Source organism: Staurois parvus, unplaced genomic scaffold (assembly GCF_062004578.1).
Source record: "Staurois parvus isolate SC_StPar_1 unplaced genomic scaffold, SC_StPar_1.0 ptg000900l, whole genome shotgun sequence".
Classification (NCBI taxonomy): domain Eukaryota; kingdom Metazoa; phylum Chordata; class Amphibia; order Anura; family Ranidae; genus Staurois; species Staurois parvus.
In genome coordinates, this window is record NW_028318696.1 from 1,290,264 (window position 1) to 1,306,276 (window position 16,013).

Consider the following 16,013-nt stretch of genomic DNA (forward strand, 5'->3'; position numbering starts at 1 on the left):
AAATTATTGCAGCCTCCTTCCTGCTCTATCCTAAACTATCTAACCCACATCTTTAACCTCTCACTCTCTACAGGCACCTTTCCCTCCCCGGTCAAACAAGCACTGGTTATCCCCATATTTAAAAAACCCTCGCTGGACCCCAGCTGTTTGAATAACTTAAGACCCATCTCCCTGCTCCCGTTTGCCTCTAAGCTTCTTGAATGCCTTGTTCATAACCGTATGAACTGCTACCTCACCGATAACAACCTTCTCGATCCTCTACAGTCTGGCTTCCACCCACAACATTCTATTGAAACTGCCCTACTAAAACTCACTAACGACCTGCTAACTACTAAAACCAATGGCCATTACTCCATACTCCTACTCCTAGACCTTTCTGCTGCCTTTGACACAGTCGACCACCCGCATCTCCATCAGCCTCCATGACTCTGCTCTCTCCTGGTTCTCCTCTTACCTTTCTCAGCGCATTTTCAGCATCACATACAACAACTCCTCCGCTCCTCTTCCCGCTGAGGTACCCCAAGGCTCTGTCCTTGGGCCCCTCCTTTTCTCTCTCTACACTTCCTCCCTGGGCCAATTGATAACCTCCCATGGTTTCCAATTCTATGCTGATGACACCCAGATCTATCTCTCCACTCCCCAGCTCACCCCCTCAATCTCACATATCACAAATATACTAAGCGACATATCAGCATGGATGTCACACTTATACCTCAAACTCAATCTTTCAAAAACTGAGCTTGTAATATTTCCTACCCCCGATCCCCCACTCATGACTTTACCATTAAGATCAACAGCACAACTATTGGTCCTTCCCCTCATGCCAGGGTGCTAGGTGTAATCCTAGACTGACCTCTCCTTTGGGCCCCACATCCAATCACTGGCTAAATCCTGCGACCTCAACCTCCAGAACATTTCCAAAATCCACCCCTTTCTGACCAATAACGCCACAAAACAACGGGTGTCAGATCTGAGGCTTTCCTCCTTCTATACTCTGTTGCAGCCAACGTGCTCTGGAGTGCGCAAAAAAGTTTTCCCTGGTCAGGGCGAGGAAGGAAGCAAGCAGCCGAAGAGGCCAGCCTGTGTTCACATACACACTGCTATACCGCTATACTCTCTCTTCCCCCTCTCTCTTCTCTCTCTCTCTTCCCCCCCCCTCTCTCTTCCCTCTTTCTTCGCCCCTTTCTCTCTTTCCCCCTCTCTCTCTACCCTCTCTCCCCCCTCCCCTCTCTCTCCCCCCTCTCTCTCTATCTTTCCTGCTCTCTCCCCCCTCTCTCTTCCCCCTCTCCCTCTCTCTTCCTTCTCTCTCTCTTCCCACCCTCTCTCTTCCCCTCTTTTCCCCCTCTCTCTCTTCCCTCTCTCGCTTCTCTCTCTCTCTTCCCCCTCTCTCTCCCATCCCCCCTCTCTCTCCACCCTCTCCCCCCCTCGTCCCCCCTCTCCCCCCTCTCCTCTCTCTCTCTCCCCTCTCTCTCCCCCTCTCTCTTCCCTCCCTCTCTCTCTTCCTCCCTCTCTCTTCCCCCTCTCTCTTCCCTCCCTCTCTCTCTTCCCCCTCTCTGTCTCCCTCCTCTCTCTCTTTCTTCCCCCTCTCTCTCTCTTTCCCCCTCTTTCCCCCCTCTCTCTCATTCTTCCCCCCCTCTCCCTCCCCCTCTCTTCCCTCTCTCTGTCTTCCCACTCTCTCTCCCCCCCCTTCCCTCTCCTTCTCCCTCTCTCTCCCTTCCCTCCCTCTCTCCCCCCTCTCAGATCCTATGGGACTGCACACAACACAGTATGATACATACACACACACCCACCCCTCCTCCAAGGGCTGCTGATCTCCGGGCAGCAGGAAGGGGGAGGGGGTGGGGGTGTGTGCAGTGACATACGATCTACCAGGGCAGGAATGACAGAAGGGAGATCTCACAGAACACAACACTGCTCACCTCCTCCGGCTCTTTCATCTCCGCCTCTCCTTTCCCTGCTCCAGGCTGCCCCTGGTCCTGGCTTGTCAGCTGCTGTAGGTAGAGATACACGAGCATCGCTCTGCAACTGCCCTCGCCCACATCGATCCTCCTTCTGTCCGGGCCACTATCGCTGCAACCCCTCTGATGGCTGCCCTGCATGGATCTGTCTGCTCACAGGTCCCTTTTTCCGGGGGGGGGGGGCGATGATGCCCCCTAAAAACTGCTGCCCTAGGCAAACGCCTTGTTTTAGATACGCCTCGGATACACATGAATGCTCTTGTGAGTGTAATTTAGGCCTCATGCACTCTGAGCTTAAAAAACACAGCTTTTACAGGTGTTTGAATTTTTTTTTTTTGCAGCCTGCAGGCACCTCTATGTTAGCCTATGTACCCATGCACACATAGGCGTTTACAAGTATATTAGAAGAGGAGCATGTATAGGCAGAAAAAAAACCTTTATGGGCGTTTATGTTTAGAAACGTTTTTTAAAGATAACCTCAGGAGACCTTCCCAAATGCCCAGAATGCACTGAAAAACAGTAAAAAGTTAACTATTTCAGTCATTTTGAGAGAAATAGAGAGAGCAGAAGCAGAGAGAGCAGTATGTGCTGAGATGACCTGTCTTTTCTGGTTGTATTCACTATGGATCCCATCATGAGAATAATGCGGCGCGTTTTACCATTTTTTCCTTCACACAAAACCTGGATCTGACTGCGCTGGTGTACCGGGTCCATTTGAATACATGGAAAACGCTTCGCATGCATTTCTGATGATGAAAAAAGGCTCTGGACAGCATCTGGATATGAAACAGTTAAAAAACGCTTCTAAACGCAAACACTTATAAACGCAGTTAGCTGCGTTTACAAGCATTTACAAGCGTTTGATGTTTGAAACGCTGATAAAATCTACTCCTGAACGCAAGTTTGGTGCGTTCAAAAAAACGACTGTAAACTCAACTGCCTGTAAATGACATAGTGTACATGGACACACAGGGAAACATTAGGGAGAGTTCAGGGGCTGCTGAAAAAAAGCAGAGAATCTCCTGAACGTCAGCTTATCAGCTGCAGTGTACATGAACCCTTAGAAGTAATTCAATATAGGATGCAGATTGGGGTTCGTGCTCCTGATTTTCACACAAGATACTAATCACGTTTTACCATCAGGGTCAAGTACTACAAATATATATTTTTTTGTCATTGGGATTTATTAGTGGTGTTTTACATTTCTTTGAGCATCGTGTCTTCCTGCGCACACGCACAGCAACACGCTAACAACCTCTTCTGATTTTGTTCCTTCACTCGAGCGTTTCAACATTTAATTGAATGCTGTTGACAGACATCTGCATAAAATGCCTAAAGACATACAAAATGTATCAGTAGTTAACATGCCCTAATCTGATAGTCTTCCAACAATAGATTGCATATCACCAGCACACCAAAACCTTCCGAAATTTAAAGTCACCAGTAGGAGCCACGTTTCACAGCCCTGCAGGGTGACCTTCATCAGGCAGATGGCTGCAACTCACTGTCAGTCTTCAGTTCCCTGGGACCTGATTTATCAAGCAGAGACAGTACTTAAAAATAAGCTCTGAAGCAGTATGATAACAAAGCTCAAGAGACCACTTTAGCATTCCTGATACAGCAACTTTGATGAATCAGGGCCTTAGGTGCTTTGCATATGGGCATAAGAGGCACATCTTTACCTGAGTGCTGCAGACGGATATAAGTGTCTTCAGTCTGCACTTAGGGCTTGTTCACATTAGCTTTGGAGTTGGATTGCTCTTCAGACAGCATTTTACAGACTGTGATATTATAATTATTATTATTATACAGGTACCTTCTTGCTGCCTGCTTTAACCCCTTGAACCGCGCACTAGCATGCTGCAACCGCATCCATTGCTGGGCACTTGCAAAGCTGCCCCATTCACTTGAAAGCATCAGGGGGTATATTTCCTGCCACAAATGAGAAGCAAAGAATAGAGGCCAGGAGGTTCTGTCCTCGCTATACGTTTCCTTGTGTGTAACTTCACATGCAGCTAAACCCTCCTATTCTGCAATAAGCCAGACTGAAAGTAATCTTGAAGCTTTATTACTAAAACAGGGCGGGGTCAAATTATTAAGAAAAAATGGAGGGGAAATGCATACAATCAAAGTAAGAAAATACATTAAACACAAAGAATAGTTAGGCTATAGATGACAATAAGTGATTCTCACCAGCGATGCTGCCTTTAGGGGATGCAAAAGGATGCAAGTCTTAGTCCAGCATGCGCTCTGATAGCGCTGTTCAACAGGTAAAAAGTTTTGGGCATAAAATTAGCTAATCTTACATAATTTTGGGGTGCTGAAAACGAAAATGACCCTAAAAAATGTTGATTGGCTCTAGTTTCCATGATATATTCACCCATCTAATGACGTAAGCCATTCAAAATTATGATGCAACTTCAGCTGCATATTGCGCAATTGATACTGGTGACCAATAGAAAATTGCATGTATACTGAGATGATGCAATATTAGCCTTTAATTGCATCACTTCACTGCATAAAAGCTGCAGTATCTGTAGCTGATTGTAGTTCGTCTTTACATTTCGTTTTATGCTTATATAGGCTACTCAGTAATGCCTCGAACTTGTGTGAATAAAGCAGATAATTTCTGCTATATCTGCGGTGAAATAACTTTTATCTCACAAAAAAGGAGGATAACAGGAATGATTAAGAAAGCCTACAACTTGTATTTTGGCTGCAAGATAGGAGACCAGGACAAGAGCTGGGCACCACATATATGCTGCAATTCTTGTGGGACGGCACTGGAGCAATGGTTGAATGGAAAAAAGGCATCTATGCCTTTCGCTGTGCCAATGATTTGGAGAGAGCCAACAGATCATGTTAGTAATTGTTACTTTTGTATGGTGCCTCCAATTGTAAAAGGGCTAAATAAGAAGAAAAAGTTATCTGTGCACTATCCAAATATTCCATCGGCAATACGTCCAGTTCCTCATGGAGAGGGGCTACCAATTCCTAAAGCACCAGAATCCTTCGTGGTTGAGTCAAGTGAGGAAGAACCTGAAGCGTGTAGTCACGTGCAGTTGTAAGAGATAGCCCTTTCCTCGAATACAAGAGAAAAGCCAAGAGAAGCAAAACCGACACAAACTGAAGACAAAACTAGTGAGAATCCTAAGTATTAAAATGATTCAACTTAGCTTATGGCTATAATTTTTCTTGGTAATCCTATGCAATATATTATGCCATTTAGGCTTTGTTATGTAGTCAATATCACTTGCTTTATATTTGTGGAAAGACATCTATCTATATAATTATTGTGCATTATGTAGTCATTACGCCTATAGTAGAAAACTTTCCGTTTCCAGAAAAACTAGAGCCAATTGACAAATTTCATTGTTATATTTGAACTCAGAATGTGAAATTCATTAAGAAATGGATCCTTTTGTTTCCAAAACTGGCAAAAAAATAAAAATTTGTTGAACAGTGTAGCTGGCTCCTTTTCTCACAGTTTCTAAGATGGAGTCTGAGCTCCCAAACAGAATCTATTTCCAGTCTCAGAATTATAGGAATTTTTATTAACTCTTATTTATACAGTCTATAGTTTCTGTAAATCAGTAAATCTATTACTGGCCCCATCTAGTGGGTAAATTTGATATTGCAGGCAGGGAAGGCAAATATATTCCCCTGCTGGAGGCAGAACACACAGCATGTGTACACCCCTGGCCGCTGACTCTGCATCTGATGGGGGTAGCAGTTGCAGTGGAATCATTATGGGGGTGCAGACCAGGTGACACCAGGGCTGAAACTAGGGAGGCATGTGCCCTGGACACCTCATTGAAAAGGGCTCCACCACCATAAATCCCGAGAACAGAGTGCAGGTTTTCTCCAGGCCATGCCAGCCCCACACCAACCTTGCCACCACTTCCCTGTGACCCTGCCACCAGTGTCCGATCTGCCCACAGTGTTACCTCTCCCTTGCCCTCGACGAGCGGCGGTTCTGAGGCATCACTGAGAACCAGCGTCAGGGAGAGCTAGCAGTAGAGCAAGGCACCCACCCTCCAGTGTCAGTTGTTTGAGAAGAGCCCGAAGGAGGCCATGTCATGTGCTGTCATCTGTCCCGGGGACTGCTGGAAAACACCTCCTGGTACCGCCCACCACAAGGAGGTCCTGCACCACAGACACAAGTTCAAGGCTCTGGTGGCCATGTGGAAGCTGTACAAGGTGAGGGGAGGAAAAAAGGGGGGCATGGGTAACTTCCACAAGGGGAAGGGGGGCACAAAGTAAATGGGGGGCTCCAAAAGATTAGAGGAGAGGGGTACACAAGTTTGGGAGGGAGGAGGACAAGGTGAGGGGGGCAAGAGGGAGATGCAGTCGGGAGAGACCAGATATAGTTAATGCAGGGTCCATGGAGACCAGATATAGTGAATGCGGGGTCCGAGGAGACCAGATATAGTAAATGCAGGGTCCGAGGAGACCAGATATAGTGAATGCAGGGTCCTGGGGAGACCAGATATAGTGAATGCAGGGTCCGGGGAGACCAGATATAGGGAATGCAGGATCCGGGGAGACCAGATTTAGTGAATGCAGGGTCCGGGGAGACCAGATACAGTGAATGCAGGGTCCGGGGAGAGCGGATATAGTGAATGCAGGGTCCGAGGAGACCAGATATAGTGAATGCAGGGTCCTGGGGAGACCAGATATAGTGAATGCAGGGTCCGGGGAGACCAGATATAGGGAATGCAGGATCCGGGGAGACCAGATATAGTGAATGCAGGGTCCGGGGAGACCAGATACAGTGAATGCAGGGTCCGGGGAGAGCGGATATAGTGAATGCAGGGTCCGGGGAGACCAGATATAGTGAATGCAGGGTCCGGGGAGACCGGATATAGTGAATGCAGGGTCCGAGGAGACCAGATATAGGGAATGCAGGGTCCGGGGGAGACCAGATATAGTGAATGCAGGGTCCAGGGAGACCAGATATAGTGAATGTAGGGTCCGGGGAGACCGGATATAGTGAATGCAGGGTCCGGGGAGACCGGATATAGTGAATGCAGGGTCCGGGGAGACCAGATATAGTGAATGCAGGGTCCAGGGAGACCAGATATAGTGAATGTAGGGTCCGGGGAGACCGGATATAGTGAATGCAGGGTCCGGGGAGACCGGATATAGTGAATGCAGGGTCCGGGGAGACTGGATATAGTGAATGCAGGGTCCTGAGAGACCAGATATAGTGAATGCAGGGTCCGGGGAGACCGGATATAGTGAATGCAGGGTCCGGGGAGATCGGATATAGTGAATGCAGGGTCCGGGGAGACTGGATATAGTGAATGTAGGGTCCAGGGAGACTGGATATAGTGAATGCAGGGTCCGGGGAGACCGGATATAGTGAATGCAGGGTCCGGGGAGACCAGATATAGTGAATGCAGGGTCCGGGGAGACCGGATCTAGTGAATGCAGGGTCTGGGGAGACCAGATATAGTGAATGCAGGGTCCAGGGAGACCAGATATAGTGAATGTAGGGTCCGGGGAGACCGGATATAGTGAATGCAGGGTCCGGGGAGACCGGATATAGTGAATGCAGGGTCCGGGGAGACTGGATATAGTGAATGCAGGGTCCTGAGAGACCAGATATAGTGAATGCAGGGTCCGGGGAGACCGGATATAGTGAATGCAGGGTCCGTGGAGATCGGATATAGTGAATGCAGGGTCCGGGGAGACTGGATATAGTGAATGTAGGGTCCAGGGAGACTGGATATAGTGAATGCAGGGTCCGGGGAGACCGGATATAGTGAATGCAGGGTCCGGGGAGACCAGATATAGTGAATGCAGGGTCCGGGGAGACCAGATATAGTGAATGCAGGGTCCTGGGAAGACCAGATATAGTGAATGCAGGGTCCGGGGAGACCAGATATAGTGAATGCTGGGTCCGGGAAGACCACATATAGTGAATGCAGGGTCCTGGGAGACCGGATATAGTGAATGCAGGGTCCGGGGAGACCGGATATAGTGAATGCAGGGTCCGGGGAGACCGGATATAGTGAATGCAGGGTCCGGGGAGACCAGATATAGTGAATGCAGGGTCCAAGGAGACCAGATATAGTGAATGCAGGGTCCGGGGAGACCAGATATAGTGAATGCAGGGTCCGGGGAGACCAGATATAGTGAATGCAGGGTCCGGGAAGACCACATATAGTGAATGCAGGGTCCAAGGAGACCAGATATAGTGAATGCAGGGTCCGGGGAGACCACATATAGTGAATGCCGGGTCCGAGGAGACCAGATATAGTGAATGCAGGGTCCAAGGAGAGCAGATATAGTGAATGCAGGGTCCGGGGAGACCAGATATAGTGAATGCAGGGTCCGGGGAGACCAGATATAGTGAATGCAGGGTCCTGGGTTTAGTTGCCATAGATGGATTGAAATTCAGCTGGTTCAGCAGGGACTTTGTGTATTTAGGTCTTGTGCTGCCCTGGGCAACACAAAAATTCGCCCCCCCCCTCCCCCGCAGAGAGAGCCTGACATTGACCAACAACACCTCTGCCCCCCACCAGAGAGAGCCTTTCACTACCACGGCCCCCCAACACCTGCCACCATCCCCCTGGGTGAGAGAGAGACACCTTTACAGCTCCGGACATCCCCAGGAACGAGAGTTGGGCTGTGCATACACCATCATGAAACCCGCAGCCTCTCTTGGAACCCTCCAGGTCCCCATGCTGCGTGTGTCCCTTCTTCCGTCCCTTCTTCCAAGGGGTAGTGCTGCTTCCCATGAAAAATGCCGCCCTAGGCAAATGCCTTGTTTGCCTTGTGGTAAATAAACTCCTGGGGAGATGGAGAGGCCACACAAGGTGGTGGGGGTGCACAAGGTGAGGGGGCAAGAGGGGGATGCACAAGATATGGGGGAAAGGTGAAAGAGGTTCACAAGGTGGCATGCTGCACAAGATAGGAGAGAGAAGGACAAGGTGAGTGGGGGGGCACCATGTTTTACCGCACCAGGTGACACCAACTCTAGTGACACAACCGAGCAGTTTGGGGGCAGTAAAAAGCTTGTCTAAACTGCTGCATTTTACCACTCCTCAACTGCTAGTGTAAACAAGCTGCAAGAACCAAGTTAATGAAAAATAGGCCTCAAAGCCATTAGCCTTGGTTCACATGTGTGCGGGTGGTGCCGCTGCGGGACCCACACAAATACCTGCAGCCGCACCACACGCAGAGGAATGTGGGTGCCATTAATTCTAATGGCACTCCGCCCATACTGGAAATTGCAACCATAATGGGAACCTCGGTTCCCGTGCGGGCTGTTGATTTCCCCAGTAATGCAGGGACTTCTTCCCTGCATGTCCCGGGGCACGGGAGTCCATTCAAATGACTGCGCAAATCGTGGCCCGCATGGCCACACAGATGTGAACCAGGGGTTAAGCTGTGGATGAGTATGGATTGCTTAGTGTCTCTTTAAAAGTGCTCCATTGTTTTGCATGTGCTGTAATGATTATTCTTTGTGCAGAAAACGGAACTATGGTGATCAGTCACTGAGAATCTCCGTCATGTCAGAAAATCTTTATAGGCATTAATGAGCACTTCCAGTGTTTAGAATCACAGAATCACTTATTATCTTTTCTAGTTATCCCCTAAGGAGCCAAATTATCATAACCTTTGCTTGATTGGTTGCATCTCATGGAAATGTGCCATGTATAATCACCTGAAGTCTGCCTAAAATGAATGACCCAATAGAGAGTGTACGTTGTGGTCCTGGTCAGGGGTGGACTGACAACTCATGGGGCCCCCGGGCAATAGGAAATCATGAGACCCCTGTGTCCTTGCCCAAACTCAAAGCCTCTGAAAAAGGTACAAGGGGCATCTCATGGGGCCCGAGTTTCCAAATGGTCAGTCCGCCCCTGGTCCTGGTAATGTCTGATGACCTACACCCAACTGAAGTGTTGGCCTAAATTGTGACAATAAAAACAGGGTTCATCTATATAGTGTATAGAATAGACTCCTATCTCTTAAAGCGCAACTGCATCTGAGTACCCGAAACCAAAAACGACATTTCATTCATTTTTAACCACTTCCAGTCCAGACACTTTCACCCCCTTCCTTCCCAGGACAATTTTCAGCTTTCGGCGCTATCACACTTTGAATGACAATTGCGCGGTCATGCAACACTACCCATATGAATTCTTTAGCATTTTTTTGAAACAGATAAATCTTTATTTTGGTGGTATTTATTCACCGCTGGGATTTTTATTTTTTTTGCTATATAAATGAAAAAGTCCCAAAAATTTTAAAAATAGTGTTTTTCCTATAAAATTTTGCAAATAAATAATCTTTCTTCATAAATCTTGGCCAAAATGTATTCAGTTATCTTTTTAGCAAAAAAAAAAATAACCCAAATTAGTTTAGAACCAAAAATTATAATTTTTCAAAAACTTGTTTTACATTTTTTTTTTTAATATATATTATTTGTGTGTGTGGTTTTTTTTTACATACCGTCACCCTAGCAGTACAGTATCACCATAGTGACACTGTACTACTTGTGGGGGGTGATGAAGATTTTTTTTTTTTTACACTGATTGCTTTTACACTCATAAAGGCTGTAAAAGCAATCATTTCTCCCAGGGGCGGACTGACAACTTATGGGGCCCCTGGGCAATAGGGGATCATGAGGCCCCTGTGTCCTTGCCCAAACTCAAAAAAGCCTATGAAAAAGGTGCCAGGGGCATAGTGAATGCAGGGTCCGGGGAGACCAGATATAATGAATGCAGGATCCGGGGAGACCGGATATAGTGAATTCAAGGTCCTGGGGAGACCAGGTATAGTGAATGCAGGGTCCGGGGAGACCAGATATAGTGAATGCAGGGTCTGGGGAGACCAGATATAGTGAATGCAGGGTCCTAGGAGACCAGATATAATAAATGCAGGGTCCGGGGAGACCAGATATAGTGAATGCAGGGTCCGGGGAGACCAGATATAGTGAGTGCAGGGTCCTGGGGAGACCAGATATAGTGAATGCAGGGTCCGGGGAGACCAGATATAGTGAATGCAGGGTCTGGAGAGACCAGATACAGTGAATGCAGGGTCTGGAGAGACCAGATACAGTGAATGCAGGGTCCAGGGAGACCAGACATAGTGAATGCAGGGTCCGGGGAGACAGATATAGTGAATGCAGGGTCCGGGGAGACCAGATATAGTGAATGCAGGGTCCGGGGAGACCAGATATAGTGAATGCAAGGTCCGGGGAGACCAGATATAGTGAATGCAGGGTCCGGGGAGATCAGATACAGTGAATGCAGGGTCCGGGGATACCAGATATAGTGAATGCAGGGTCCGGGGAGACCAGATATAGTGAATGCAGGGTCCGGGGAGACCTGATATAGTGAATGCAGGGTCCAGGGAGACTGGATATAGGGAATGCAGGGTCCGGGGAGACCAGATATAGTGAATGCAGGGTCCGGGGAGACCAGATATAGTGAATGCAGGGTCTGGGGTTTAGTTGCCATAGATGGATTGAAATTCAGCTAGTTCAGCAGGGACTGGGCGAATTTCTATCCATGTGTGTCCATGCCTATTCAACAGAAGTCGATTGTCAGACTGGCTTTTGTCGAACAGGCTTGTTGGAAATTTTCCTCGATCAGCTGGCTGCAGTACATTCTAACAGTGGAGAGTCAACCTCTCAGAATACAATGTTCCAGCTGAAGGGATTCCTCCATCCGCCTCATCCATTCATTTGTATTATTTTTGTTGGCTGATATAGAAAAAACAAGTGATCTATGGACAGCTTTACATTTGATTTTGTATGCTTAGTATGCTGAAGAGGTGACCACTAAGCTTTGTGTAGAAGCAGCGGTCTCTCTGCAGTGGTCTGACATGCTTCCTGTGACACATGCTGGTACATACTGTGCGTAATCCATCCTGTCTGTTTCATCTAGGAGAGGAGGGCTCAGAAAGTGGCAAAGAAGACTGAAATTATATTGCCGCAGGTGAGTAGAACCACCGTGTGATCACAACCCCATTCACCTCCATTGGTCAGCTTGTAATAGGTTCAATACGGACCCTGGGATTTGGGTGAAGATGCAATAGAGCCCCAGGCAATCTGAGACCATTGAGAGGTATGGGAGTCATTAAAACCCAAATTCAACCAAAACTTTTTTTTTATTTGGAAAAACTTTAGTAAAGTAAATACTTGTGTCCTGGGGCAGACTGACAACTCATGGGGCTCCCGGGCAATAGGGGATTATGGGGCCCCTGTGTCCTTGCCCAAACTCAAAAAAGCCTATGAAAAAGGTACCAGGGGCATCTCATGGGGCCCCCTACTGACCCCGGGCCCTCGGGCAGTGCCGAGTTTCCAAATGGTCAGTCCGCCACTGCTTGTGTCAACTCTCATTGCTGTAATGAGAAATGAGGGGAGCAGTTGTCACCGGAACAGGAAGACACAATTAGTAATATTATCCACTTGCCCTCCAGAGGATTTCCCCCCTTCCTGACCAGGCCATTTTTGCGATACGGCGCTGCATTAATTCAACTGACAATTGCGCGGTCATGCAACGCTGTACATAAATTAAATTTATGTCCTTTTTTCCCCACAAATAGAGCTTTCTTTTGGTGGCATTTGATCAGCTCTGCGTTTTTTATTTGTTGCATACTGACAATTTTGAAAAAAAAACAATATATTTTGACTTTTTGCTATAAAACATGTCCAGTAAAAAAATTAAAAAATCAAATTTCGTCTTAAATTTAGGCCAAAATGTATTCCGCTACATGTCATTGCTAAAAAAAATCCCAATATGTGTAAATTAGTTTGTTTACGTGAACGTTATAGCGTTTACAAATGGCGGTGTATATACTGGAATTTTTTTTTTTATACTAGTAATGGCGGAAATCAGTGACTTATAGCTGGGCATTCTGACACGGGGGGGGGGGGGGACTGACTTTATATAGTTACATTATTGGTCTGGCTGAAAAAAGACAAAAGTCCATCCAGTTCAACCATTAAAAAAAAAAAAAAAAAGTTATAATCCTATACCCACAGTTGATCCAGAGGAAGGCAAAAAACCCAGCAAAGCGTGATCCAATATGCTCCTGCAGGGAAAAAAATTCCTCGGATATTCCCTGGATCAACTTTACCTATAAATGTTAGTATCCAGTTACATTCTGTGTATCTCAGGAATAATTTATGACTTTTGTAAAGCAATCCACTGAGCTGGACTTTTTTTACTGCAATTTTTTTTTTTTTTATACTAGTAATAGTGGCAATCAGCGACTTAGAATGCCTGCTGCAGTCCCACTACGACACTGGGTGGGAACTGACTAACTGCCACTGACATCACCAGTGACACTAATACAGTGATCAATGCTAATAAAAAGCACTGACACTGTACTAATGGCACTGGGCAGGAAGTGGTTAACATCTGGGTCGATCAAAGGGTTAACTGTGTGCTGTGTGTGTTTCACATTATGTGCTGTGTGTGTGTTTTACTATGTAAGCATGCTGCTTTGTGTTTCCCTGCTATGCAGAGCAATACAAAACAGCATGCTGGAGCTGACAGGGTAGAGATCTGTACTGTTTACTACCTCTCCGTCAGTGTTCCTCGGCGATCGCCGGGTGCCGGTGGGGAATCTCCTGCCGGGACCTGGTGATTGACGGCTGTAGCTGCCAATGCCTGCGTGGGTAGGGCGGCACGCACCCCCTACCTGGAAGTACAAAACCACGTATATATATGTGATTTTGAGCAGTCCTGCCGCCCTGTAGCAGTAGTTCTGCTATAGGGCAGTCAGGAAATGGTTAACCTGTCAGATGTTCTAACCCTTCCCTGGTTTGCTAAAATAAGTGTTTTGCTGTAGACATTTTCCATTGCTTACCATCCCAACAAAAAGCAAAAGAATCTCTCTCTAATGAGTTCACAGACAGCAAAAAAAAAAAAACCTGTAAAGGGGTTGAAAACAGAGCTATTCGTCCAGTTAACTGCATTTACCTTTTTTCTGGGGGCAGAAAAGACAGTTATCAGGCTATTTTCTCTTTGGATCCAATGTTATTCTATATACAGAATAAAGTGAATCAGGAAAATACCACATTATGGCCACTAGATGGAGCTGATGATAATAGGAAATAAATAGGTATTTACTACAATTAGGTGGAGATTGTGCTGATGTCACCCACGCCTGTCTGGAGCCGGCACCAGCGGCTTTTATGACTTACATGCTCATTTTCATTTATTTTAATAAATCATTTGAACGTGATCACACTATCTGGAGGATTATCCTTTTTGACGGATCACAATAAGGGAGGAAGAGAGGAGGAGAGATACCGAAATCTGTGACACCTTTCTTCCATGTAGGATGTTACAAGTCAGCATTGCGCTCTGTTAGACCACCTATGATCTGGGGTCTAACTATTCGGTAAGGGGCAGCGTGCTTTTTGTGGTGGTGGGCACCAGAGTCTCTATTTCACTACACATGTGGAGGATTATTGTGGACACAACTGTTCATCATAATTAGAATTTTGTCATCAAAATACTTTTTCATTGTTTGGTGTTTCATCTATTTTGACTTAAAGCGGAGTTCCACCTAAAAAAATAAATAAATAAAAGTCAGCAGCTACAAAAACTGTAGCTGCTGACGTTTAAAATATAACCACTTACCTGTCCCTCGGTACAGCGGTGTCCTCACCATGGCTGGTTTCACCGGCCATCTTCTCTCCCTGGCGCCGGCATCTTCAGTGTGGGCACCCGGCTGTGACAGCTTGCGGCTTCACAGCCGGGTGCCCACTGAGCATGTGCGATAAGTGCTGCGCTTTGTGAATGGCCCCGTAGTCTTCTGGGACCTGTCACGTGTCCCAGAAGACTACAGGGAGGGAGAGGGGAGGACAACTTCTGCTTCCAATTGCCTAGCGGAAGTGGGAGCAGGTACTTGTAAAATTCGGGTACCCGCTCCCCCAAGGTGACAATCCTTAATGGGGAGAGGGGGACAAAGGCTTAAAGCGGAACTTCGCCTTTTGGGTGGAGCTCCACTTTAATATTATTATTGTGGATAGTGGCCATAATGTGGTATTTTCCTGTTTTACTTTATTCTGTATTCTGTATGAAGAATACAATTCAGCCTGGAGAGAAAATGCTTGATAAAGGAGTGGGCATGTCCGATCGGGACTTCGCACATGCTCAGAAACTCGTTGCTCTTCGCCTCCTCTTGGGTGACATCAGGTCGCTGTACATCCACGGACGCCTGAGCTCCATGGTGCTTCCTGGGATAGAGGTTGCCTATTTCCACGCCAAGTTTTCCTGTTCCATGCCGCCTACAAATCTGCCACACCCAGCGCTGACCCTGACATTCGGACGAGCCTGTCACCTCTTTCCGGTGTATTTCACTCAAAAAATGTGAGTAGTTTTTACCATTATATATTCTTAAAGCGGAGCTCCACCCAAAAGGTCCCCTTTTGGGTGGAGCTCCGCTTTAAGAATATATAATGGTAAAAACCACTCACATTTTTCTGCTTTAAGGACTGGTCCCCCACTTCCCGTTAAGGATGGGCACCTTTGGGGAGCGGGTACCCGAAATTGATATGTACCAGCTCCCACTTCGCCTTGTAATGGAAGTTGTCCTCCCCGTAGTCTTGTGGGACATGTGGCAGGTCCCAGAAGACTACGGGACCATTCACAAAGTGCAGCGCTTCTCGCACCTGCGCAGTGGGCACCTGGCTATGAAGCCGCAAACTGTCACAGCCGGGTGTCCACACTGAAGGTGCCAGAGCCGGGGACACAGGATGGCCAGTCAAACAGGCTGTGGGGGATGAAACCGCGGGATCGTGAGACAGGTAAGTGGCTGTTTTTGTAGCTGCTGACTTTCTTTTTTTTTTCATTTTTACTGGAACTCCACTTTAAGTCTACACTTAGAGGAGCGGGGTCTCTCTCCGTGCTATACATGTGATTGGAGCCGGCTTCTGCTCTCTTCACAGCTTGCCAAATGGATGGACTGCTGTACCGTAACATTGGACATTTCATTAGACAGTTATCATTTCATTGATATTGCGTGTTCCATGCATCTCTGGATCTTGTGTCTCTGGAGAGAAAAAAGCCTAATAGCATTCAG

At 47.1% G+C, this 16,013-nt stretch overlaps 1 protein-coding gene across 1 annotated transcript in view; it reads left to right on the forward strand.

The window, feature by feature from the left end:
- The window catches only part of LOC149442232 (dynein light chain Tctex-type protein 2B-like), a 42,342-nt gene that overhangs the window by 10,740 nt on the left and 15,589 nt on the right, over positions 1–16,013 (forward strand). Inside the window, exon 3 of the mRNA XM_089656350.1 lies at positions 11,861–11,911. Within this exon, the coding sequence (XP_089512476.1) occupies positions 11,861–11,911 (51 nt within the window). The remainder of the gene's footprint in view (positions 1–11,860; positions 11,912–16,013) is intronic.